Below are 26,074 nucleotides of genomic sequence, written 5' to 3' on the forward strand. Positions count from 1 at the left end.
AATTCTAGCCCGTTACAGAGCTCTTTGGTCCTGCTGTCTACAAGCGGACGCCAGAACCGGAAGTCACCGGAACCGGAAGTCATTTTATTTCTACTTACAAAACAAATGGAAATTAGATATGAAAATCGTATGTCAGATTGAAGCTCGAGGTCATGTGACAAAATCCAGAAAAAGCAAAGGTTTCTACTGGATCTTCCACTGTTAACAGATGTCGATGTGAACCAGTTGCTGTACGTGAGAGTGCGAGGAGCCGGGAGCTGACCACAAAATGTTTGAACTATCCTCTAATCCGGTTCCAGCATGTAAGCCACATGTAAGCAGCGGGATCGGAGAGCTCCCAAACCGGCTGGAAATAAGAGGGATCCCGCTGTCACCGGCAGTATAGAGGGTTCTAAAAACCTGTACCGTCTCCTGTAGCAGATTATTTGTGGAGGAGCTCTGCCGCTTCATACACATCATAGGATTAGAGGTTGGTAGAGTATATAGTGTAAGAAAGTCTGTGATGATGTGTATATACCAGCAAGGTTCTTCACATATACCTGGAGAGGTGCCAATACATGTCACCAAGGTAATGGGCCTTGGTGAAGTAAGAGCCATTAGAAAGGTGGGTCAGCTACATTAGGTAGTATGTCTGCAACACAAGATCCGGGACGGCTCTTACTGGGGGGAGGTAATGTGTTGGGTGGGTGCCTACTCCACATGTTCCATGCCGGGTTTTTGACCTGGCCCTTATAGGGTCAGCTAGTCAGCTGACCAGGGCTACTCCGGACTTTGCTTTTGGGCTAGAGAAGCTACACGCTGGGGGAAGCCAGTGTCTGCCATACAGCTAAGGTGATAGTGAGGTAAACTACCACTGTATGGGAAGCGCTCAGACCAGCAGGAGTTGCTTTGTTTAGGTTTGTTTTGAACCTGTTTTGCTGCACCTGTACCTGTTGTGCCTAAATAAACATACGGAAGGACCGTTTAGCACCGAAGCCCGGTCTGTCTCTATGCCTAGTGGACATTGATATGATCCCAGAGCTCTAATAGCTCACAACAGATACATGGTACATGATACATGCTCTCACCGAGACTGCCGTACACTTGCGACCATCACTAATATAAAGCTGCTGACAGCCGTCTCTGGAGAGGTGACAACCAGGAATGTGAGAGATCGCTGTTCTTCAGTCAGTGCAGCAGCAGACGGAGACACAAGAAGCTGAACACTCACCTGGTGACAGAAGAACTGTCCTCAAGAGATCCCAGGTGTTTAGGAGATGTGGGCAGCAGAACCGTCCTCAGGAGATCCCAGGTGTTTAGGAGACATGGGCCGCTGAACTGACCTCAGGAGATCCCAGGTGTTTAGGAGATGTGGGCAGCAGAACCGTCCTCAGGAGATCCCAGGTGTTTAGGAGATGTGGGCAGCAGAACCGTCCTCAGGAGATCCCAGGTGTTTAGGAGACATGGGCCGCTGAACTGACCTCAGGAGATCCCAGGTGTTTAGCAGACATGGGCCGCTGAACTGACCTCAGGAGATCCCAGGTGTTTAGGAGACATGGGCCGCTGAACTGACCTCAGGAGATCCCAGGTGTTTAGCAGACATAGGCCGCTGAACTGACCTCAGGAGATCCCAGGTGTTTAGCAGACATAGGCCGCTGAACTGACCTCAGGAGATCCCAGGTGTTTAGGAGACATGGGCCGCAGATCCGACCTCGGGGGATCTCAGTTGTTTAGCAGACATGGGCAGCAGTCCAGCTATAGGGAGCTTACATTATTGAGACACACAGTCTGCACGGGCATTGGGGGGGTCTGGGTAGTGTTCCTTACCTCAAAAGAGTCTCACTGAACTAATCAGTGCACAATAGGCCTCTTCACCCATCTCTGAATATTATGGTCCTGTACAATAGATCACATTCCGCACATGGGGTTGTGTTCCTGGGTAATAATGGAGGTTATAGATCGATGGAATTTCCATTATTTCCATCTTTTCTTTCATTTTTTTGTAGAAAATAATCACCGAGCGTTCGGATTTTCACCAGCAGCTGAAGCAGAAAGGGGTGAAGGTTCCTCCGCTTCACCTATCAGACTCCTCTCCTGCTGTCAAGCAGACGTCATCTACTCCTAGGAAGAAAGCTTCATGAAAGGGATGCTGCCTGAAGACTATGGTCATGTGACACATGGGCCCATTTTCTCCAATAAAACCATAATAGGGCCACGACTAATAAACCTGTACAACATGATTTATACCAGGGATTCATACAGAGAGGGGACTCTCTGGTTTATGCCATCACAGCCGCCATACCAGCACAGAAGGGCCGCTCCTCCCCATCCCCTGCAGGACAGAAGAGCCGCTCCTCACCTCCTCCCCATCCCCCGCAGGACAGAAGGGCAGCTCCTCACCTCCTCCCCATCCCCCGCAGGACAGAAGGGCAGCTCCTTACCTCCTCCCCACCCACTGCAGGACAGAAGAGCCGCTCCTTACCTCCTCCCCATCCCCTGTAGGACAGAAGAGCCGCTCCTCACCTCCTCCCCATCCCCCGCAGGACAGAAGGGCAGCTCCTCACCTCCTCCCCATCCCCCGCAGGACAGAAGGGCAGCTCCTTACCTCCTCCCCATCCCCCGCAGGACAGAAGGGCAGCTCCTTACCTCCTCCCCACCCACTGTAGGACAGAAGAGCCGCTCCTTACCTCCTCCCCATCCCCCGCAGGACAGAAGAGCCGCTCCTCACCTCATCCCCATCCCCTGCAGGACAGAAGAGCCGCTCCTCACCTCCTCCCCATCCCCTGCAGGACAGAAGAGCCGCTCCTCACCTCCTCCCCATCCCCTGCGGAACAGAAGAGCTGCTCCTCACCTCCTTCCCATCCCCTGCGGAACAGAAGAGCCGCTCCTCACCTCCTCCCCATCCCCTGCAGGACAGAAGAGCCGCTCCTCACCTCCTCCCCATCCCCTGCGGGACAGAAGAGCCGCTCCTCACCTCCTCCCCATCCCCCGTAGGACAGAAGAGCCGCTCCTCACCTCCTCCCCATCCCCCGCAGGACAGAAGAGCCGCTTCTCACCTCCTCCCCACCCCCTGCAGGACAGAAGAGCCGCTCCTCACCTCCTCCCCACCCCCTGCGGGACAGAAGAGCCGCTCCTTACCTCCTCCCCACCCCCTGCAGGACAGAAGAGCCGCTCCTCACCTCCTCCCCATCCCCCGTAGGACAGAAGAGCCGCTCCTCACCTCCTCCCCATCCCCCGCAGGACAGAAGAGCCGCTCCTCACCTCCTCCCCATCCCCTGCAGGACAGAAGAGCCGCTCCTTACCTCCTCCCCACCCCCTGCGGGACAGAAGAGCCGCTCCTTACCTCCTCCCCACCCCCTGCGGGACAGAAGAGCCGCTCCTTACCTCCTCCCCATCCCCTGCAGGACAGAAGAGCCGCTCCTTACCTCCTCCCCACCCCCTGCAGGACAGAAGAGCCGCTCCTTACCTCCTCCCCACCCCCTGCAGGACAGAAGAGCCGCTCCTTACCTCCTCCCCACCCCCTGCGGGACAGAAGAGCCGCTCCTCACCTCCTCCCCATCCCCTGCAGGACAGAAGAGCCGCTCCTTACCTCCTCCCCACCCCCTGCGGGACAGAAGAGCCGCTCCTTACCTCCTCCCCATCCCTTGCAGGACAGAAGAGCCGCTCCTCCCCATCCCCTGCAGGACAGAGGGTGGCTTGACTCCCAGACTCTCTCTGCTTGTGTGAACCAGCTCCACCCCTGTCCACAGGTTGTATGTGGTATTACAGTTTAACCCCATTCACATCAGATATGAGCTGCAGTACCAGACACAACCCATGGATGGGGGTGGTGCTGTTTGTGGAGGAAAGCTTCCATGTTTCTCTAATCCAGGACAGGATGAGCCTTGTGGATCCTGCTCACTGTTGTCCCTTTAGATTTTTATCATCTCGTCCTTTTCTTAATCCGGAATAAAGGGCTCCTATAATTTATTTGCTGTATAATCAGGTATAATTGGGATCTTTGCTCCTTTTATGTTCTTCAGATCGTTGGGGAAATTTCTGATCATTTTATCTCTTATTGCCAAAGATTAATAAACGGTTAATTACAGTGTGGGAGGAGCACTTAATTACGGCACAGAGAAAGTGGAGAAACCTCCGGACCACCCGCCTCCGTGTGAGCCCTTTGGGTGGAAAGCAAATCTGCGGAAGAAAATTCGGCTCAAAAATTCTGGAGTGTGAACAGCAGAGTGGAGATTCCACTGAACACAATAGGACCTTGCTCTGTTCATATTTTACAGGAGGAATTAAGAGCGGATTCCTCTTCAAATTCCTTGCCTATTCCTCAGTGTGAACCCACCCTAAGACATCCCTCTAAGCCATCCATGAGAGGCCGGGTTTAGGGAACCCCCAAGAACAGTTCGACATCTGGGACCCCCACCAATTGTACAGATGTGGTGGCCGCAGTGCTGGGATTTTTTTTAAATTGTGGAAATTAAAATTTTGGTCTAATTTATAATTATAGTGAAGTGTAAGAGGGGATAAGTGTGAGGAGCTGGCGCCATGCCGGAGACCACACAGGGATTACTTCATAGAGGAACATGGTGACAACCCATGAAAAGCTGCTGTGACCGGCATCGGGTAAGACGGACCATATATCTGCTGTCTGGTCCTTAATGTATCCAGACACACATTATCCGGTACACGCTGGGAGTTGTAGTATCACAAAGGCTCCCGCCTTACAGGCAGCATGTCTTGGGAAGTGTTGCTTTGCTCTCTGCTGCACGCTATCAGCCATGGCCACCGCCATCCTCCGCCTTATCTCACACTTCTTATTGCTGCAGTCATCTGAAAGCTGTTAATCTTACATGAAGGCGCGGAGGAGCTGAGGTCATCAGTTACAGGATAAGCTGGACGCCACTGGGGGGTTTAATCATTATACTTAGTAAAAGGACCCTGTATGTGGTTATTTCCTGTATGTGGTTACTTCCCGTATGTGGTCATTCCCCTTATGTGGTCATTCCCCTTATGTGGTCGTTCCCCGTATGTGGTTGCTCCCCTTATGTGGTTGTTACCTGTATGTGGTTGTTTCCCGGAAGTGGTTGTTCCCCAGATGTGATTAGTCCCCGTATGTGGTTATTCCCCGTATTTGGTTGTTCCCCGTATGTGGTCGTTCCCCTTATGTGGTCATTCCCCTTATGTGGTAAGTCCCCTTATGTGGTTGTTCCCCAGATGTGATTAGTCCCCGTATGTGGTTATTCCCCGTATGTGGTTATTCCCCGTATTTGGTTGTTCCCCGTATTTGGTTGTTCTCCGTATGTGGTCGTTCCCCGCGTGTGGTTAGTCCCCTTATGTGGTCGTCCCCCGCATGTGGTTGTTTCCCGTATAAGCAATGATCACCTATACAAATCCATCAGGACTATTTATGTGGCCCAGGTGAACAGGAACAGATGATAGATGAGTGATGTGGCTGCTGTCGCTGTGTACTGAGCCGACTTGCTGCACCCACATGTGGTAGATGTAGACGACTATGTGGATAGGATCCCATACATTATACTGAGCCATAAAGAATCCTCGGTCAGTCAGTCTTGGTGCTCAGGAAAAGGTACCGACCACCTATCTGATGCTGCTCCCTCCGAGGATTGGACGTTCTCTTATCAGATGGTCTAGAGAAGGGATAGTAAGGAAGGGATCAACATCTGCAGCTACTACAGCGCCACTATCTGCCCTCCCCTATGAGTTACACCTCCTTGCGGATAATACTTTTTCCTGATCATAAAGACTCTGCTGAATCTTTTTTGAGCGGTTGCCCAGACTGATGTCCTTGTGATGTGTGAGCGAAGTGATAAACGGCTGTCAGGACCCCGCTGCACATGGCTGTCAGGACCCCGCTGGGCATGGCTGTTAGGACCCCGCTGGGCGTGGCTGTCAGGACCCCGCTGGGCGTGGCTGTCAGGACCCTGCTGGGCATGGCTGTCAGGACCCTGCTGGGCATGGCTGTCAGGACCCCGCTGCACGTGGCTGTCAGGACCCCGCTGCACGTGGCTGTCATGACCCTGCTGCACGTGGCTGTCAGGACCCTGCTGGGCATGGCTGTCAGGACCCCGCTGCGCATGGCTGTCAGGACCCCGCTGCACATGGCTGTCAGGACCCCGCTGCACATGGCTGTCAGGACCCCGCTGCACGTGGCTGTCAGGACCCCGCTGCACGTGGCTGTCAGGACCCCGCTGCGCGTGGCTGTCAGGACCCCGCTGCGCGTGGCTGTCAGGACCCCGCTGCACATGTCTTTATTTTTTATTTTGGCATTTGGTATTTTTAGCTTTATTTGTTTTTCGTGTTCCTCACATGACCAGATCCTCTCTCTCGCTGCACCTGTCACTCTTATTCAGACTCATATACTATACTATAGCAGCTGTTCTGGGGCCCAGAGGTCAGGGGCCACACAGGTGCTGGAAGTTTGTACTTTTTTTATGTGATAAGTTTTTGTAGATGTGTGTGGGTCCTCAGATACAGAGTGATGTGATCCATGCGGTCAGTGATCATTCTACAGGCCGCTATGGGGCCCATCTTGCGACGCTGTGGGCCTCCTCTCTTGTTGCTATGGGGCCCCTCTCCTGTCCCTGTGGGCCTCCTCTCTTGTTGCTATGGGGCCCCTCTTCTGTCGCTATAGTGCCCCTCTCCTGTCGCTGTGGGCCTCCTCTCCTGTTGCTATGGGGCCTCTCTCCTGTCTCTTTGGGCCTGTTGCTATGGGCCCCCTCTCCTGTCCCTGTGGGCCTCCTTTCCTGTTGCTATGGGGCCCCTCTCCTGTCCCTGTGGGCCTTCTCTCTTGTTGCTATGGGGCCCCTCTCCTGTCCCTGTGGGCCTCCTCCTGTTGCTATGGGACCCCTCTCCTGTCGCTGTGGGCCTCCTCTCCTGTTGCTATGGGGCCCCTCTCCTGTCCCTGTGGGCCTCCTCCTGTTTCTATGGGGCCCCTCTCCTGTCCCTGTGGGCTTCCTCTCTTGTTGCTATGGGGCCCCTCTCCTGTCCCTGTGGGCCTCCTCTCTTGTTGCTATGGGGCCCCCCTCCTGTCCCTGTGGGCCTCCTTTCCTGTTGCTATGGGGCCCCTCTCCTGTCCCTGTGGGCCTCCTCTCTTGTTGCTATGGGGCCCCTCTCCTGTCGCTGTGGGCCTCCTCTCTTGTTGCTATGGGGCCCCTCTCCTGTCCCTGTGGGCCTCCTCTCCTGTTGCTATGGGGCCCCTCTCCTGTCCCTGTGGGCCTCCTCCTGTTGCTATGGGGCCCCTCTCCTGTCCCTGTGGGCCTCCTCTCTTGTTGCTATGGGGCCCCTCTCCTGTCCCTGTGGGCCTCCTCTCTTGTTGCTATGGGGCCCCTCTCCTGTCCCTGTGGGCCTCCTCTCTTGTTGCTATGGGGCCCCTCTCCTGTCCCTGTGGGCCTCCTCTCTTGTTGCTATGGGCCTCCTCTCCTGTCGCTGTGGGCCTCCTCTCCTGTTGCTATGGGGCCCCTCTCCTGTCTCTTTGGGCCTGTTGCTATGGGACCCCCCTCCTGTCCCTGTGGGCCTCCTTTCCTGTTGCTATGGGGCCCCTCTCCTGTCCCTGTGGGCTTTCTCTCTTGTTGCTATGGGGCCCCCCTCCTGTCCCTGTGGGCCTCCTTTCCTGTTGCTATGGGGCCCCTCTCCTGTCCCTGTGGGCCTCCTCTCTTGTTGCTATGGGGCTCCTCTCCTGTCGCTGTGGGCCTCCTCTCCTGTTGCTATGGGGCCCCTCTCCTGTCGCTGTGGGCCTCCTCTCCTGTTGCTATGGGGCCCCTCTCCTGTCGCTGTTGGCCTCCTCTCCTGTTGCTGTGGGGCCCCTCTCCTGTCCCTGTGGACCTCCTCCTGTTGCTATGGGGCCCCTCTCCTGTCCCTGTGGGCCTCCTCTCCTGTTGCTATGGGGCCCCTCTCCTGTCCCTGTGGGCCTCCTCTCCTGTCGCTGTGGGGCCCCTCTCTTGTCCCTGTGGGGCCCTGTGAATTCCAGTCACATTCCTGCTCTTTCTCCTGTTTATATGTATTTGTATGAGCTCCGACCTCCTGGATCACCAGGGCGGCGCTGAGTGTGCGGTGCTGTGGAATATGTTGGTGCTTTATAAGTAAGACATAATATATGATCCCTCGGCACACAGTAAACTTCCCCCGGCCTCTCCTCCTCAGCCTCCCCCTCGGCCTCCCCCTCCTCCCAGCATCTTCCCATCCTTACACACCCCCTCCTTCCCCATTGGCTTGCACACTTACACTCTTACACACTTTTTCAAAGGAAGAATTTGGATTCTGTCCAGAAAGGAACTGTGGCCGGTCAGCTGAGCGCTGCATGGAGGCCGTCACAGACATCGCAGTGTGTGACCCAGATTACAGAGGAGGCGCAGCCCTCGCCCGCTGAGACCCCCGCTGTCCGCAGACACCCCAGGTGAGGTACTGGATGTCACATAAGAGATGTCACCGGGAAGGCGTCTCGCTCTAATGTGCAAGGAGCTTAAAAAGTTCTGTGTAACGGGAAGAAGAGAGAGTATACGGTATATACTATACATGGAGCCCGAGCCCGGGCTGTGTATACCTGACAGGGGTGGTGCGAGGAGGAGCGGGGGTCTGTTATGGGGGAGATAGGGGTGAGGGACGTGGGGGAGTCATCACTTCAGGGAACAAGGACGGAGCGCTGAATTCTGAAACACCAAGAAAGTTTTTCTTCACTTGTGAGGAAACTACAGTCAGTGTCCATACCCGGCCAGAGAGGCTGATAGCGGAGAACAATAGACTGAGCTCTGATACTTTCTTACCCTCATGAGACCCCTTACTCTTACCCTCACAAGAAGGGCCTCATCAGTACATTCTGTGGTGCACATGTGAGGTTGGTCCAACATCTATGGGGTATCCACACTGCTCCTATGGGGGATCCGTACTGCTCCTATGGGGGATCCGTACTGCTCCTATGGGGTACCTGGACTTCTCCTATGGTGGATCCGCACTGCTCCTATGGGGGATCCGCACTGCTCCCATGGGGGATCCGTACTGCTCCTATGGGGTACCTGCACTTCTCCTATGGTGGATCCGCACTGCTCCTATGGTAGATCCTCACTGCTCTTATGGGGGATCCGCACTGCTCCTATTGGGTATCTGCACTTCTCCTATGGGGGATCCGTACTGCTCCTATGGGGTATCTGCACTGCTCCTTTGGGGTATCTGCACTGCTCCTATGGGGGATCCGTTCTGCTCCTATGGGGTACCTGCACTTCTCCTATGGGGGATCCGCACTGCTCTTATGGGGGATCCGCACTGCTCCTATTGGGTATCTGCTCTGCTCCTATGGGGAATCCGCACTGCTCTTATGGGGTATCTGCACTGCTCCTATGGGGTATCTGCACTGCTCCTATGGGGTACCTGCACTTCTCCTATGGTGGATCCGCACTGCTCCTATGGGGTATCCACACAAGCTCCTATGGGGGATCCGCACAAGCTCCTATGGGGGATCCGCACTGCTCCTATGGGGTATCCGTACTGCTCCTATGGAGGATCCGCACTGCTCTTATGGGGGATCCGCACTGCTCCTATGGGGTATCTGCACTGCTCCTATGGGAGATCCGCACTTCTCTTATGGGGGATCCGCACTGCTCCTATGGGGTATCTGCACTGCTCCCATGGCGGATCCGCACTGCTCCTATGGGGTATCTGCTCTGCTCCTATGGAGTATCTGCTCTGCTCCTATGGGGTATCTGCACTGCTCCTATGGGAGATCCGTACTGCTCCTATGGGGTATCTGCTCTGCTCCTATGGGGTATCTGCACTTCTCCTATGGGGTATCCGCACTGCTCCTATGGGGTATCTGCTCTGCTCCTATGGAGTATCTGCTCTGCTCCTATGGGGTATCTGCACTGCTCCTATGGGAGATCCGTACTGCTCCTATGGGGTATCTGCACTGCTCCTATGGGGTATCTGCACTTCTCCTATGGGGTATCCGCACTGCTCCTATGGGGTATCTGCACTGCTCCTATGGGGTATCTGCACTTCTCCTATGGGGTATCTGCACTGCTCCTATGGGGTATCTGCACTTCTCCTATGGGGTTTTCGCACTGCTCCTATGGGGGATCCGTACTGCTCCTATGGGGTACCTGCACTTCTCCTATGGGGTATTAGCACTGCTCCTATGGGGTATCTGCACTGCTCCTAAGGGGTATCTGCACTTCTCCTATGGGGTATCTGCACTTCTCCTATGGGGTTTTCACACTGCTCCTATGGGGGATCCGCACTGCTCCTATGGGGGATCCGCACTGCTCCTATGGGGGATCCGCACTGCTCCTATGGGGTACCTGCACTTCTCCCATGGGGGATCCGCACTGCTCCCATGGGGGATCCGCACTGCTCCCATGGGGGATCCGCACTGCTCCCATGGGGGATCCGCACTGCTCCCATGGGGGATCCGCACTGCTCTTATGGGGGATCCGCACTGCTCCTATGGGGGATCCGCATTGCTCCTATGGGGGATCCGCACTGCTCCTATGGGGGATCCGCACTGCTCCTATGGGGTATCTGCACTGCTCCTATGGGGGATCCGCACTGCTCCTATGGGGGATCCGCACTGCTCCTATGGGGGATCCGCACTGCTCCTATGGGGGATCCTGGCCTGGATGCCAGATAGCACCAACATATGGATACACAACGTCATAGTGCAGGGTCCGGACCGGCCGTCACCAGGGTTCTGCACACACGTAAGATAATGGTCAGCTGCAAAAACAATGTATTCTGTGAGCCGCAGTAATCGGCCACAACAGCCACTGTGATCGGCCATTAGAGCCGCAGTGATTGGCCATTAGAGCCGCAGTCATTGGCCACAACAGCCGCATTAATCGGCCACAACAGCCACTGTGATCGGCCATTAGCACCGCAGTGATCGGCCGCGAGTCGGACCCCCATGCTTGGCCTCCTGTGTTTGCGGTTTTGTCTATAAGGAGCGACGTTCCAGCTATACAGGATATAATGAGCGGAGGAGAAACAATATGGAGCGCGAGGAAATCCGCCATACGTGTCACTATATACCGCGCTACATTACTACCCTGTATGACATCACTATAGCCGCATCTTCTCTTACCCCTCAGTGTATGACATCACTATAGCCGCATCTTCTCTTACCCCTCAGTGTATGACATCACTATAGCCGCCATCTTCTATCTCACTGCAGTGTATGACATCACTATAGCCGCCATCTTACCTTACCCCTCAGTGTATGACATCACTATAGCCGCCATCTTCTCTTACCCCTTAGTGTATGACATCACTATAGCCGCCATCTTACCTTACCCCTCAGTGTATGACATCACTATAGCCGCCATCTTTTCTTACCCCTCAGTGTATGACATCACTATAGCCACCATCTTCTATCACACCGCAGTGTATGACATCACTATAGCCGCCATCTTCTATCACACCGCAGTGTATGACATCACTATAGCCGCCATCTTCTATCACACCGCAGTGTATGACATCACTATAGCCGCCATCTTCTCTTACCCCTCAGTGTATGACATCACTATAACCGCCATCTTCTATCTCACCTCAGTGTATGACATCACTATAGCCGCCATCTTCTATCTCACCTCAGTGTATGACATCACTATAGCCGCCATCTTCTATCTCACCGCAGTGTATGACATCACTATAGCCGCCATCTTTTCTTACCCCTCAGTGTATGACATCACTATAGCCGCCATCTTCTCTTACCCCTCAGTGTATGACATCACTATAGCCGCCATCTTCTATCTCACCTCAGTGTATGACATCACTATAGCCGCCATCTTCTATCACACCGCAGTGTATGACATCACTATAGCCGCCATCTTCTCTTACCCCTCAGTGTATGACATCACTATAGCCGCCATCTTCTATCTCACCTCAGTGTATGACATCACTATAGCCGCCATCTTCTCTTACCCCTCAGTGTATGACATCACTATAGCCGCCATCTTCTATCTCACCTCAGTGTATGACATCACTATAGCCGCCATCTTCTATCACACCGCAGTGTATGACATCACTATAGCCGCCATCTTCTCTTACCCCTCAGTGTATGACATCACTATAGCCGCCATTTTCTATCTCACCGCAGTGTATGACATCACTATAGCCTCCATCTTCTATCTCACTGCAGTGTATGACATCACTATAGCCGCCATCTTCTATCTCACTGCAGTGTATGACATCACTATAGCCGCCATCTTCTATCTCACTGCAGTGTATGACATCACTATAGCCGCCATCTTCTATCTCACCGCAGTGTATGACATCACTATAGCCGCCATCTTCTATCTCACCTCAGTGTATGACATCACTATAGCCGCCATCTTCTATCACACCGCACTGTATGACATCACTATAGCCGCCATCTTTATTTACCCCTCACTGTATGACATCACTATAGCCGCCATCTTCTCTTACAGCTGCAGTTTCGGAGATGCAGCCACAGGAGACTCCTGACGTCCAATACAGTCGGTGGAATGAGAGAAACCAAGATGAAGTCAGTGTGAACACGTCCAACGTAGAAGTATCGACCTGGAGGAGGTGAGATCAGGTGACATCATTAATCTGGACGACGAGTCTCTTGATCTCCTTGCCGTGTCCCCCATTCCTGACCAATGTCTGCAGTGCGGCCCCCGGGGCATAATCAGCTGCCATAAGGGGGGGCTTGGTGTGTATAGTGGTCAGGTAGGTGGTCGGGGTCACCGTAACCTCCACATGATTCCAGGACCCAAGGTCTCCAGCACAGAATGGCCCATCACACTGCCCCCGCCGCCATCTTGTCTCTCCCCTAGGTAAGTGATGCACCCCTGGGAATGTGACCCATCAGATTAGGCCCCTTCCTCCACCTCTCCATGCTCCAGGCCTATTGTGGACACTATAGGGGGGGGGGTCACATGGGCTCTGACTGCTTTGTATCATAGACATCAGGAATGTTTTTTAGCAGTTTGCTTTACAACAGCTCTTTGTGGGATCCGAGCAGACAGGCTAGCCTTCCTCCCTGAGTTCTACACGTCACTATCCGTCCCCCAGGGACTACACATCACGATCCGGCCCCCCAGGGACTACACATCACGATCCGGCCCCCCGGCGACTACACATCACTATCCGGCCCCCGGGGACTACACATCACCCTCCGGCCCCCGGGGACTACACATCACTATCCACCCCCCGGGGACTACACATCACCCTCCGGCCCCCGGGGACTACACATCACTATCCGTCTCCTGGGGTCTACACGTCACTATCCTCCCCCTGGGGTCTACACGTCACTATCCGGCCCCCGGGGACTACACATCACTATCCAGCCCCCGGGGTCTACACATCACTATCCAGCCCCCGGGGTCTACACATCACTATCCTCCCCCTGGGGTCTACACGTCACTATCCGCCCCCCGGGGTCTACACATCACTATCCTGCCCCCGGGGTTTACACGTCACTATCCGGGGGTCTACAGTACTTAGTACTTAGTACTTTAGTACTCGCCAGTGCTGGTAGTGTCGTGAGGCCAGTGCTAGTCCAGCACACAGATATAGTCTTGGTACCTGCTTGATGTATGGCTGGCTGTACACAATAGTCGGTAACCTGCCGGGCTGTGATGGGTGCCTCTGGCTCTTGTCATGGTAGTCCTGAGTGGCAACTGACCCATCCGGACTATTGGTACCACCACCCACAGAAAGGGTAAAAATAACCCAAGGTGTGCGGTGCTGTGTGTATAGGTGCTGGTGCAGAGGAAGGATGACTGAGTCCCAGTGATATAAAAATATAACAGCTTTACTTTAGAATCTCTGGATAATACTACACAGTTTTGCAGCAAATCAATAAATCTTTACACAGACTTCAGTGCTTGAACTGACTTGTGCTGAGGAGGTGCTTGAAGGAGTAGAGTAGAGGTAGTTGTAGTGGTGCTTGTGGAGTAAAAAAAAAAAAAAAAAGTAGAGTAGCCTACAGTGTCGAGGGACTCGTCCTAATAGGGTGATACAAGCCCCAGCCGTAGTTACCTGGGTGAAGCTAAGCTCCCGGGGGTGTCCCAGTTATCTGCACTGCAATATAGGATACATAGACCCTCTGGTAGCTTTGTCCTATCCAGGCTAGTTCCACTTGTATATCAGGATACTGCCCTGCACTTGTTAGACTGGTTCACGGCATGGGCTAGGATGTTCCCAGATTCTTCTCCCTCTGTAGTGTCTAGCACTGCATGGTAGGTATAGTAGGAATACTAAAAGAGTGGAGTGTCTCTAGTTGCATCTGCATACACATGTATCTTCGAATTGACTCTCTAAACACACTGTCTGAACTGACTTGTCCCGGACAAGGGTCCTGGCAGAGTCAGGCCCTGGCTTGGCTACAGCAAGGATGTCTGCTCTCTGTGACCTTCTCCCACGAGAATCTGAGTAGAACTGATGCTACTCCTCCTCCCACCAATGGTGGAATGTGTGCAAGAGAAAGAAGAAGAGTGATAGGCTAGAAGAGCATCTCCTATAGGTCAGCAAAAGAACATGGTACACATAAAACAGTAACCCTTTGTTAGCTTCCACTGTGCAATACATAAGAGCGTATATACAAATACACATCAGTATCTGCCCCCAGGGACTACACACCACTAACCACCCCCTTGGGTCTTATAACGCCATTGCTGTATATAATATCCTTTAATATCGTTTGTTTCCCCAGAGTCCACGTGCTCCTGTGCACCGGGAGGATCGGGATCGCTATGAAGGTGGTGGCCGGACTCGCCCTCTTCTGGATCATCTTCATCATCGGATACGTCACTGGTTATTATGTGCACAAATGCAAGAAAGCGTAGAGTGGCGGTCACCAGCGGAGGATGGTGTCCGTGGTATCTGCCCCGCACTCTGGTATCTCTCCTGTACTGTGATATCTGCCCTGGCCAGTGGTATCTGCCCCGCACTGTGATATCTGCCCCGCACTGTGATATCTGCCCCGCACTGTGATATCTGCCCTGTACTCTGGTATCTGCCCCGCACTGTGATATCTGCCCTGCACTCTGGTATCTCTCCTGTACTGCGATATCTGCCCCGCACTGTGATATCTGCCCTGTACTCTGGTATCTGCCCCGCACTGTGATATCTGCCCTGCACTCTGGTATCTCTCCTGTACTGCGGTATTTGCCCCGCACTGTGATATCTGCCCCGCACTCTGGTATCTGCCCTGTACTGTGTCGCCCTCTGTCTGTGGGGAAAAGATATCGCACTCCTCATCCAGGAGGTATTCAGGGTGTAACCATAGTAATGTAGCTGTATGTGTGTGTGTATATATATATATATATAATCTCCAGACTGTTCTATAAGATTTATCACTGGGACGCGGTGGGTAGCGGCACAGTTTGAAGATGCTGTATGGCGATATACACCGGGGTCAGGTCTGGAGAGGAAGAGCGGCCCCGATACTTCTATTTGTGCTTTAAGGGATTTTCAGGGATTAAAACGATCTCCATACTGTGCTGTATACGCCCCTCGTCCGGGAGTTTCCATCCTGGGAACCCCTTTAAGTGTTGTACAATAAAGCGCCATACAATGTCTGTATAATCCGTGTCCGTATCTCACTGTCGAATGGAAACACTTAAAGGGGTTGTCAAAGGTAAAAATTCTGGATGACCCCTTTAAAGGGGTACTCCGGGCCGGGGGGTATTTTTGAGGATCACGGGGGAGGGGGTGGAAATTAAAGCCGGAGGTCACTTACCTCCCCCGTTCCAGTGCCGGTGTTCGGATCGCGCCGCCCGGTACTCCTGTCCTGACGCCACTTCCTGGTCAGAGCTGCCGCATGAGACGTGATGTCTCGAGGCAGCTTTGCCAATCAGCGGCCGTAGCGTAGCCCCCCCTCCCCCCACTAATGAGGGTGCAGACACTGTCCCCCCACACTGGACACATAGCCCCCCACTAATGATGGTGCAGACACTGTCCCCCCACACTGGACACATAGCCCCCCACTAATGATGGTGCAGACACTGTCCCCCCACACTGGACACATAGCCCCCCACTAATGATGGTGCAGACACTGTCCCCCACACTGGACACATAGCCCCCCACTAATGATGGTGCAGACACTGTCCCCCACACTGGACACATAGCCCCCCACTAATGATGATGTCCCCCATAGTATTTGCTGTAGATAAGGTCGGAGTGCTGCTATTCTCGCTTTGTACACTAGAGGGCGATGACGTCACTGAATCACTTTATATTGTTAGAATCGTCCGCCGCGTCAGATCCCGTTTTTCCTTCATCAATCCCGTCCTTTTGTTTTCTATGTCACATTGTTTAGGCTCAAAGATCAATAAAGTTATTTTATTTCACAGAAATATCTGATAATTGTGGGAAACTTCTTCTCCAAACACGAGAAACTGCGAACTGAAGGTGAAACGTGACCGATATAATATCTATCACTCACCTGTAACATGGCTGCCCGGCCTTAAGAGATATATACACTCATACAGGAGGATAATAAGTATATAATACACCGCTGTATACCTACACAGAATGGAGAGATATATACACACTCATACAGGAGGATAATAAGTATATAATACACTGCTGTATACCTACACAGAATGGGGATATATACACACTCATACAGGAGGATAATAAGTATATAATACACTGCTGTATACCTATGGGGCCCCATGAATCCTGTACGCCCCCCGCCCTGCCAAACACAGACAATGACGCACATATACACACACAGAGGCACCATTAACATATATACAGATCCGCCACTGACATACACACATATATACGCTGTGATTACACTAGTGCTGATGTATACACCATGAATAGACTGTACACAGGGAAATCATCTCAGTGTAATAAGAAATACTCAACCAGAAATAAAAGAAAATGCAGCAGATATTAGTGGTGGGTTCTTTTATTAGAGCCCAACATTAATAGAAGCTGCTGCAGAACATCTTTGGGAGCAAACCTGTCAATCACTTGAGACACTACTGACATACACAAACACACATATATACACCAGTGCTACGGACACTGCTGACATACACACACATATATATAGCCACAGATACATACACATATTGACATATAAATATATACACAGATACATATATACACACACTGACATATAAATATATACACAGATACATATATACACTCACTGACACACATACACAGATACATATATACACTCACTGACATATAAATATATACACAGATACATATATACACTCACTGACACACATACACAGATACATATATACACTCACTGACATATAAATATATACACAGATACATATATACACACACTGACATATAAATATATACACAGATACATATATACACTCACTGACACACATACACAGATACATATATACACTCACTGACATATAAATATATACACAGATACATATATACACACACTGACATATAAATATATACACAGATATATATATATATATATATATATATATATACACACACTGACACAGATACATATATACACACACTGACACACAGATACATATATACACTCACTGACACACACAGATACATATATACACACACTGACACACACAGATACATATATACACACACTGACATATAAATATATACACAGATATATATATATATATATATATATATATATATATATATACACACACACTGACACAGATACATATATACACACACTGACACACAGATACATATATACACTCACTGACACACACAGATACATATATACACACACTGACACACACAGATACATATATACACACACTGACACACACAGATACATATATACACTCACTGACACACATACACAGATACATATATATACACTCACTGACACACACAGATACATATATACACTCACTGACACACGTACACAGCACCTACAGCTCCCAGGCTTCCCCCTCCTCCTCCTGTAGTCCGGGCTGATCTTCACATAGAAGTATTCAGGACTTTTGGGTCATGTGACCCAAAGGTCCTTCATCCCTCTCCTGTGCCGTCTGGCAGGTCCTGCTCCTCTGTTCAGCCCGCTCACCCGGCACTACAGTGAGGGGGCTGAACAGTGCAGTGGGGGTCCCTCTTCCTCTCTGGACCCCTGGGGGAGCGGGGTACCTACCATGAAGGCAGGGCAGGCTTCCTCGGGCCCCCTTTCTGCAGGGGCCCCATAGCAGTCGCCTTCCCTGCCTTCATTGTAGCTACGCCACTGGGGATAACGTCACCTGTGAGGCACAGATTATAGAACTTTCCAGATAATCACATTCTAGGATTTATAGTGAATTATTCACCATTTTATTACATGAAATAAGGATTTGGTCACCGACCAACCAGCAGGAATTCTGCCGCTCACAGAGCTGTTATTTCTCTATAAGAAGCTCCTCCTCCCTCGCCCTCATTACCTGGATTACCTGCATCTGTGTCATCTTGTTACCTGTATAATAATCACCTGTCCTCACACTCATCCCACTCCAGTCTCTCCACCATGGCCAAGACCAAAGAGCTGTCTAAGGACACCAGGGACAACACTGTAGACCTGCACAAGGCTGGGATGGGCTACAGGTCTGGGTCTTCTGACTGACAATGACCCGAAACACACAGCCGGGACAACAAAGGAGGAGACACACAGCCGGGACAACTAAGGAGGGAACACACAGCCGGGACAACTAAGGAGGGAACACACAGCCGGGACAACTAAGGAGTAAACCCACAGCCGGGACAACTAAGGAGGAGACCCCCAGCCGGGACAACTAAGGAGTAAACCCACAGCCGGGACAACTAAGGAGGAGACCCACAACCGGGACAACTAAGGAGGAGACACACAGCCGGGACAACTAAGGAGGAAACACACAGATGGGACAACTAAGGAGGAAACCCACAGCCGGGACAACTAAGAAGGAAACCCCCAGCCGGGACAACTAAGGAGGAAACCCCCAGCCGGGACAACTAAGGAGGAAACCCCCAGCCGGGACAACTAAGAAGCAACTCCATAAGAAGTATTTTATGGTCCTGGAGTGGCCTAATCTCCAGCAGCCTAATCTACCCTTACAGGATACAGTATATACACCCCCCTATATATATACAGACATATGACCACAATATATACAAGGCCATGTTATTTACAGAAGAACAAATCCATGGGAAGAGACAATCACTAGTATGATGGTGGAATTTGGGGGTCACATAAGTCACATGTTTAGTCCACCATCTTACACCATCTCCACTCTGTGACACTCCAGAATAAGGGAAGTACAACTCTCAGCAGGTCTCGACGGCAGCCCATGGAGCGATGATTACCCATCAGTCTCCAACATACACAATCTTAATGGAGGTGTCCTGCTCGGTGAGGGAACATTTCAGGTTCTCGGAGGGCTGAGGAGAGAATAAGGCAGCGTTGACTTGTAAGATCCAGTTCATGATCCTCTGCTGGGTGTAGTAGTCCATCTCAACCGCACTCATCTCCAACCCCAGCTCTATGTCCACCTCTGCGTTTTCGCTCCAGGTGTCAGTCCCAAAGGCCGAGTCTCCAGAAGAGCGCTTCTCTCCACCTTTCTTGCCTCCGGTAAGTTCCTCAGAGCCCCTCCAGGCTGAGAGACCCCTCCTGGTGGTCCTGCTCCATCTCGGTGACTTGCCAACCATCCTCCTCAGGTTGTCGGGCACCTGTTGGGCTTTGGAGTCTTTTCCACCACGGCTTCTGGAAGCAAGGGCCAGGAGACATGATCCATAGAGGTCGGGGGTCTCAGCCTTTTTCACCGGTGGTCTACACAAGTCATCAAGACCTTGGTGTTCCCACTGATCGGGGGTCAGACTAACAACACAACCTGGAGAGGAGAGTGGAGTCAGCGCCTCACCTTGACCTGACAGTTCTAGGTTTTCTTTCCCTGGGTTCCTTGAAGATGTTCCTGACCTCCAGCCGTCTCCATCCACAGCTCCTTTAGATATGGCATCATCCAATACAAGAGCGGATGACCTGGATAAGCAGCTGTCTGTCCTCAGTGACAGGATGGGAGGTAAGAACTGTCCTTGGGTCACAGCATTCCTCTTGGGGGTCCTCCCTGTCCCTGATGGACCCCTTAGAGTCGGGTTGGAGGAGGTCCCCTCATAGTTGGCCATCTTCCTCCCCTCATGGGGTCTACAGCCGGATATTTTATGGAAACGAGTTGCAGGATAGGAAGCTTTTCCATAGTGTGCACCACATCTCCCAGAAGTCCCTTCACTTTTCGGTTTCTTCTTCCTTTGCGGCAGCATCTCGCCGTTTAGCAGCTCGTAAATAAAAGTTCTTCACTTCTCCAGGGAACGGCAAACACAGTGTGAACCTGAGCCGCTCCTCATTGTGCGATCATTACACAAAACCTCTATTCACTTTATAGTCCTGGTGACGTCAGCGGGAAACTCAAGCTCCTTTCTCTTCTTTCTGCCCGGGCTCGCATGGAAGCACTCATCATGATTAATGCAGCCCGCTGGTGCTGGGGACGGGCAGCGAGGAACCATCAGAGACGTCACACGATTCAGGCTTCTCGAAGGAATTTCACTTAAAAGGAAATTTTACAACTTTGTATTGCACAGAAAAAAAACCTTTGCAAATATTTTTGTGTTGACTTTATGGTGTCAATGCCAACCGAGGCAGCTCCTGCGCCAACCGAGGCAGCTCCTGCGCCAACCCAGACAGCTCCTGCGCCAACCCAGGCATCTACTGCGCCAACCGAGGCATCTCCTGCGCCAACCCAGGCAGCTCCTGCGCCAACCCAGGCAGCTCCTGCACCACCCCAGACAGCTCCTGCGTCAACCCAGGCAGCTCCTGCGCCAACCCAGACAGCTCCTGCGCCAACCCAGGCAGCTCCTGCGCCAACCCAGGCAGCTCCTGCACCACCCCAGACAGCTCCTGCGTCAACCGAGGCAGCTCCTGCGCCAACCCAGGCATCTCCTGCGCCAACCGAGGCATCTCCTGCGCCAACCCAGGCATCTCCTGCGCCAACCCAGGCAGCTCCTGCGCCACCCCAGACAGCTCCTGCGTCAACCCAGGCAGCTCCTGCGCCACCCCAGACAGCTCCTGCGTCAACCCAGGCAGCTCCTGCGCCAACCCAGGGAGCTCCTGCGCCAACCCAGGCAGCTCCTGCGCCAACCCAGGCAGCTCCTGCGCCAACCCAGGCAGCTCCTGCGCCAACCAAGGCAGCTCCTGCGCCAACCCAGGCAGCTCCTGCACCAACTCAGGCAGCTCCTGCGCTAACCAGTCAGCCTCCATAGTCTATAATCATGTATCTTACTCCCTCACTCATGGAGCTACTTCTAGACATTGTTCTGTCCAGGATCTCGGCTAAAGGGATGTGGCGGTAGGATCCCCGTTCACGCGGCAGCTCTGTGTAGGAAGACCCATAGACTTGCGTTGAAAGTGGATTGCATTGCAAGTCTATGGGACTTCCAGCCATTCCATATACTGCAACTCTTTGGATCCATGCCAGCTCCGCTTTAGAGCGGTCTATACGCATGAGATGTGTCCAACCATCTTCCTGACCATTCCCACAGCTGATGGGGAGAGAAGGATCAGTCTTGTTATGACAACTGCTACTGGTGTCTGGCAGCGGTGTTCTCCCTTCTCCTCAATGAGAATCCATGCACGCTCGGCTGTTGGGTGAGCGCGTGCAGATGTATTGAAGTGATACTGTATCCACCAACCCCCCCCGTCCTTTCCCCCAAACCGTTAGTACCGATTTCCCGATTGTCTTTTAAAATGCGCCTGGTGCCTTGGTTAGGGTAAAAAATTATCTTTTAACCTGCAGCAGGCGAGTCAATGAGGCGTGGCCTAGAGTGTCCAAATCAATGGGGCATGGCCTAGTGTGTCCACGTTAATGAGGCGTGGCCTAGAGTGTCCGAGTAAATGAATGTGAAATGTGTCGCGTATCTCAGTAACAGGAAGGGGGCGCCATCTCCGAACTGTGTCACGTATCTCAGTAACAGAAAGGGGGCGGCATAAGTGGCGAATTATAATTTGGGCGGCCGCCCGGGGCCCGAGGGGGCCCACGCCATGCCGCCCACATTATAATCCGCCACTGTACTGTCCCCCGGCTGATGTGCGGCTGCCGGGGGTGTCCCGTCCTATCCCCGGCAGCACACGCATCAGAGAGCTCCCCGTGTACCTGTGGCTGTGACTTCTCTGATGCGGGCAGAGGGGGACCATCTATAAGGGGGGGCATAGGGGGACCATCTATAAGGGAGGGGGGAGAGGGGGACCATCTATAAGGGGGGCAGAGGGGGACCATCTATAAGGGGGGGCATAGGGGGACCATCTATAAGGGGGGGCATAGGGGGACCATCTATAAGGGAGGGGGGAGAGGGGGACCATCTATAAGGGGGGAAGAGGGGGACCATCTATAAGGGGGAAAGAGGGAAGAGGGGGACCATCTATAAGGGGGGAAGAGGGGGCCAGCTGACATCCTCTGTGCTGCTGTGACCTTCCCTATAGATCAGCACCCTCCTCTCCTGACATCCTCTGTGCTGCTGGGACCCTGCGACCTCAGCTGTAAGAACAGAACCCTCCTCTCCTGACATCCTCTGTGTTGCTCGGACCTCTCCTATAGATCAGCACCCTCCTCTCCTGACATCCTCTGTGCTGCACGGACCTCTCCTATAAGATCAGCACCCTCCTCTCCTGACATCCTCTTCGCTGCTGTGACCTCCGCTATAAGATCAGCACCCTCCTCCCCTAACATCCTCTGTGTTGCTGTGTCCTCTACTATAGGATCAGCCCCCTCCTCTCCTGACAACCTCTGTTCAGCTGTGACCTTGGGGGGGGGGGGCCAACAGCCCGGGGCCCAGGGTACATTTAATCCGCCACTGGGCGCCATCTCTGGACTGTGTCAGGTATCTCGGTAACAGGAAGGGGGCGCCATCTCCGGACTGTGTCAGGTATCTCGGTAACAGGAAGGGGGCGCCATCTCCGGACTGTGTCACATATCTCGGTAACAGGAAGGGGGCGCCATCTCTGAACTGGATCCAGTATCTCGGTAACCGGAAGGGGGCGCCATCTCCGGACTGTGTCACATATCTCGGTAACAGGAAGGGGGCGCCATCTCCGGACTGTGTCACATATCTCGGTAACAGGAAGGGGGCGCCATCTCCGGACTGTGTCACATATCTCGGTAACAGGAAGGGGGCGCCATCTCCGGACTGTGTCACATATCTCGGTAACAGGAAGGGGGCGCCATCTCCGGACTGTGTCAGGTATCTCGGTAACAGGAAGGGGGCGCCATCTCCGGACTGTGTCAGGTATCTCGCTAACAGGAAGGGGGCGCCATCTCCGGACTGTGTCACGTATCTCGGTAACAGGAAGGGGGCGCCATCTCCGGACTGTGTCAGGTATCTCGGTAACAGGAAGGGGGCGCCATCTCTAGACTGTGTCACATATCTCTGAACTGTGTCCGGTATCTCGGTAACAGGAAGGGGGCGCCATCTCCGGACTGTGTCAGGTATCTCGGTAACAGGAAGGGGGCGCCATCTCTGAACTGTGTCCGGTATCTCGGTAACAGGAAGGGGGCGCCATCTCCGGACTGTGTCACATATCTCGGTAACAGGAAGGGGGCGCCATCTCCGGACTGTGTCAGGTATCTCGGTAACAGGAAGGGGGCGCCATCTCTGAACTGTGTCCGGTATCTCGGTAACAGGAAGGGGGCGCCATCTCTGAACTGTGTCAGGTATCTCGGTAACAGGAAGGGGGCGCCATCTCTCCGGACTGTGTCAGGTATCTCGGTAACAGGAAGGGGGCGCCATCTCCGGACTGTGTCAGGTATCTCGGTAACAGGAAGGGGGCGCCATCTCCGGACTGTGTCAGGTATCTCGGTAACAGGAAGGGGGCGCCATCTCTCCGGACTGTGTCAGGTATCTCGGTAACAGGAAGGGGGCGCCATCTCTGAACTGGATCCGGTATCTCGGTAACAGGAAGGGGGCGCCATCTCCGGACTGTGTCCGGTATCTCGGTAACAGGAAGGGGGCGCCATCTCTGAACTGTGTCAGGTATCTCGGTAACAGGAAGGGGGCACCATCTCCGGACTGTGTCACATATCTCGGTAACAGGAAGGGGGCGCCGTCTCCGGACTGTGTCACATATCTCGGTAACAGGAAGGGGGCGCCGTCTCCGGACTGTGTCACGTATCTCGGTAACAGGAAGGGGGCAACATCTCCGGACTGTGTCAGGTATCTCGGTAACAGGAAGGGGGCGCCATCTCCGGACTGTGTCAGGTATCTCGGTAACAGGAAGGGGGCGCCATCTCCGGACTGTGTCAGGTATCTCGGTAACAGGAAGGGGGCGCCATCTCTCCGGACTGTGTCACGTATCTCGGTAACAGGAAGGGGGCGCCATCTCTGGACTGTGTCCGGTATCTCGGTAACAGGAAGGGGGCGCCAGCTCTGAACTGTGTCCGGTATCTCGGTAACAGGAAGGGGGCGCCATCTCTGAACTGTGTCCGGTATCTCGGTAACAGGAAGGGGGCGACATCTCTCCGGACCGTGTCAGGTATCTCGGTAACAGGAAGGGGGGCGCCATCTCCGGACTGTGTCAGGTATCTCGGTAACAGGAAGGGGGCGCCATCTCCGGACTGTGTCCGGTATCTCGGTAACAGGAAGGGGGCGCCATCTCTCCGGACTGTGTCACGTATCTCGGTAACAGGAAGGGGGCGCCAGCTCTGAACTGTGTCCGGTATCTCGGTAACAGGAAGGGGGCGCCATCTCTGAACTGTGTCCGGTATCTCGGTAACAGGAAGGGGGCGACATCTCTCCGGACCGTGTCAGGTATCTCGGTAACAGGAAGGGGGCGCCATCTCCGGACTGTGTCAGGTATCTCGGTAACAGGAAGGGGGCGCCATCTCTGAACTGTGTCCGGTATCTCGGTAACAGGAAGGGGGCGACATCTCTCCGGACCGTGTCAGGTATCTCGGTAACAGGAAGGGGGCGCCATCTCCGGACTGTGTCAGGTATCTCGGTAACAGGAAGGGGGCGCCATCTCCGGACTGTGTCAGGTATCTCGGTAACAGGAAGGGGGCGCCATCTCTCCGGACTGTGTCACGTATCTCGGTAACAGGAAGGGGGCGCCAGCTCTGAACTGTGTCCGGTATCTCGGTAACAGGAAGGGGGCGCCATCTCTGAACTGTGTCCGGTATCTCGGTAACAGGAAGGGGGCGACATCTCTCCGGACCGTGTCAGGTATCTCGGTAACAGGAAGGGGGCGCCATCTCCGGACTGTGTCAGGTATCTCGGTAACAGGAAGGGGGCGCCATCTCCGGACTGTGTCAGGTATCTCGGTAACAGGAAGGGGGCGCCATCTCTGAACTGTGTCCGGTATCTCGGTAACAGGAAGGGGGCGCCATCTCTGGACTGTGTCCGGTATCTCAGTAACATCTTCCGCTGTGGACTCTGACAGTGGGAGCAGTGCGCCTGCAGCGGATTGTGCCGCCATACTCTAATAATGATACATACATGTACCGTATATGTAACTCACCGCACGATGGCGCCCGTTTCCCGTACAGATGCCGGCCCAGAGTTATGGCACTGGGTTTCCCATAGCAACCAATCACAGCTCAGCTTTCACTTTACCGGAGCTATGTGGGAATTATAAGCTGATCGGTTGCTAGGGGCAACACAAAGAATTTTTCTATAAGACAGCGCCATAAACTGCTCCCCTGAACGCCCCTTATATACCTGTCTATATGGCACTGGGTATATGTGCATATATATATATATATATGTATAACATTACAAGTAACCTAATAGGAGCAGATGCCTGTCGCCCCCATTCTGATACCCCTGTTGCCGCCATTGTTAGGGTGAGACTTAGAAACCATTCTGATACCCCTGCCCCCCCCCCCCCCCCATTCTGATACCCCTGTTGCTGCCATCCAGATACCCCTGTGCCTCCCGTCCTGATACTCAATCTAGTCTGCTGGTGATCAGATGCCTCCCAGCTCTCCTCTGGTGCCCAGCTGCCTCAGGGACCGCGCTCCATATCAGGTGTGATCCCTACATCTCCCACAGCGCAGTACAGCAGTGCACGCTCCATCAGGTGTGATCCCTACATCTCCCACAGCGCAGTACAGTGGTGGGATCAGGGACCTAACAGGAAGGTCTGACA

General features: G+C 53.2%; 2 protein-coding genes across 2 annotated transcripts in view; both read left to right on the forward strand.

Annotated features, from left to right (window-relative positions):
• CCDC27 (coiled-coil domain containing 27) overlaps nt 1–3,016 on the forward strand; it is a 50,497-nt gene extending 47,481 nt beyond the window's left edge. The window contains exon 12 of the mRNA XM_069948358.1: nt 1,986–3,016. Coding sequence (XP_069804459.1) covers nt 1,986–2,120 — 135 coding nt within the window. The 3' untranslated portion in view covers nt 2,121–3,016. The remainder of the gene's footprint in view (nt 1–1,985) is intronic.
• A 5,202-nt stretch (nt 3,017–8,218) lies between these two features.
• SMIM1 (small integral membrane protein 1 (Vel blood group)) lies at nt 8,219–14,959 on the forward strand. The gene is made up of 3 exons (XM_069948369.1): nt 8,219–8,386; nt 12,405–12,525; nt 14,657–14,959. The coding sequence occupies exons 2-3, from the start codon at nt 12,419–12,421 to the stop codon at nt 14,787–14,789; spliced, it is 240 nt and encodes a 79-aa protein (XP_069804470.1). The 5' UTR covers nt 8,219–8,386; nt 12,405–12,418; the 3' UTR covers nt 14,790–14,959.
• Nucleotides 14,960–26,074: the final 11,115 nt, after the last annotated feature.

Source organism: Dendropsophus ebraccatus, chromosome 12 (genome assembly GCF_027789765.1).
Source record: "Dendropsophus ebraccatus isolate aDenEbr1 chromosome 12, aDenEbr1.pat, whole genome shotgun sequence".
In the NCBI taxonomy this organism is placed as follows: Eukaryota; Metazoa; Chordata; class Amphibia; order Anura; family Hylidae; genus Dendropsophus; species Dendropsophus ebraccatus.

Excerpts from the sequence above, each read along its gene's own strand:
- SMIM1 (XM_069948369.1), top strand. The coding sequence starts at position 12,419 with ATGCAGCCACAGGAGACTCCTGACGTCCAATACAGTCGGTGGAATGAG. Across the intron at positions 12,526-14,656 it reads GAAGTATCGACCTGGAGGAG|AGTCCACGTGCTCCTGTGCA; the intron begins GTGAGATCAGGT and ends TTGTTTCCCCAG.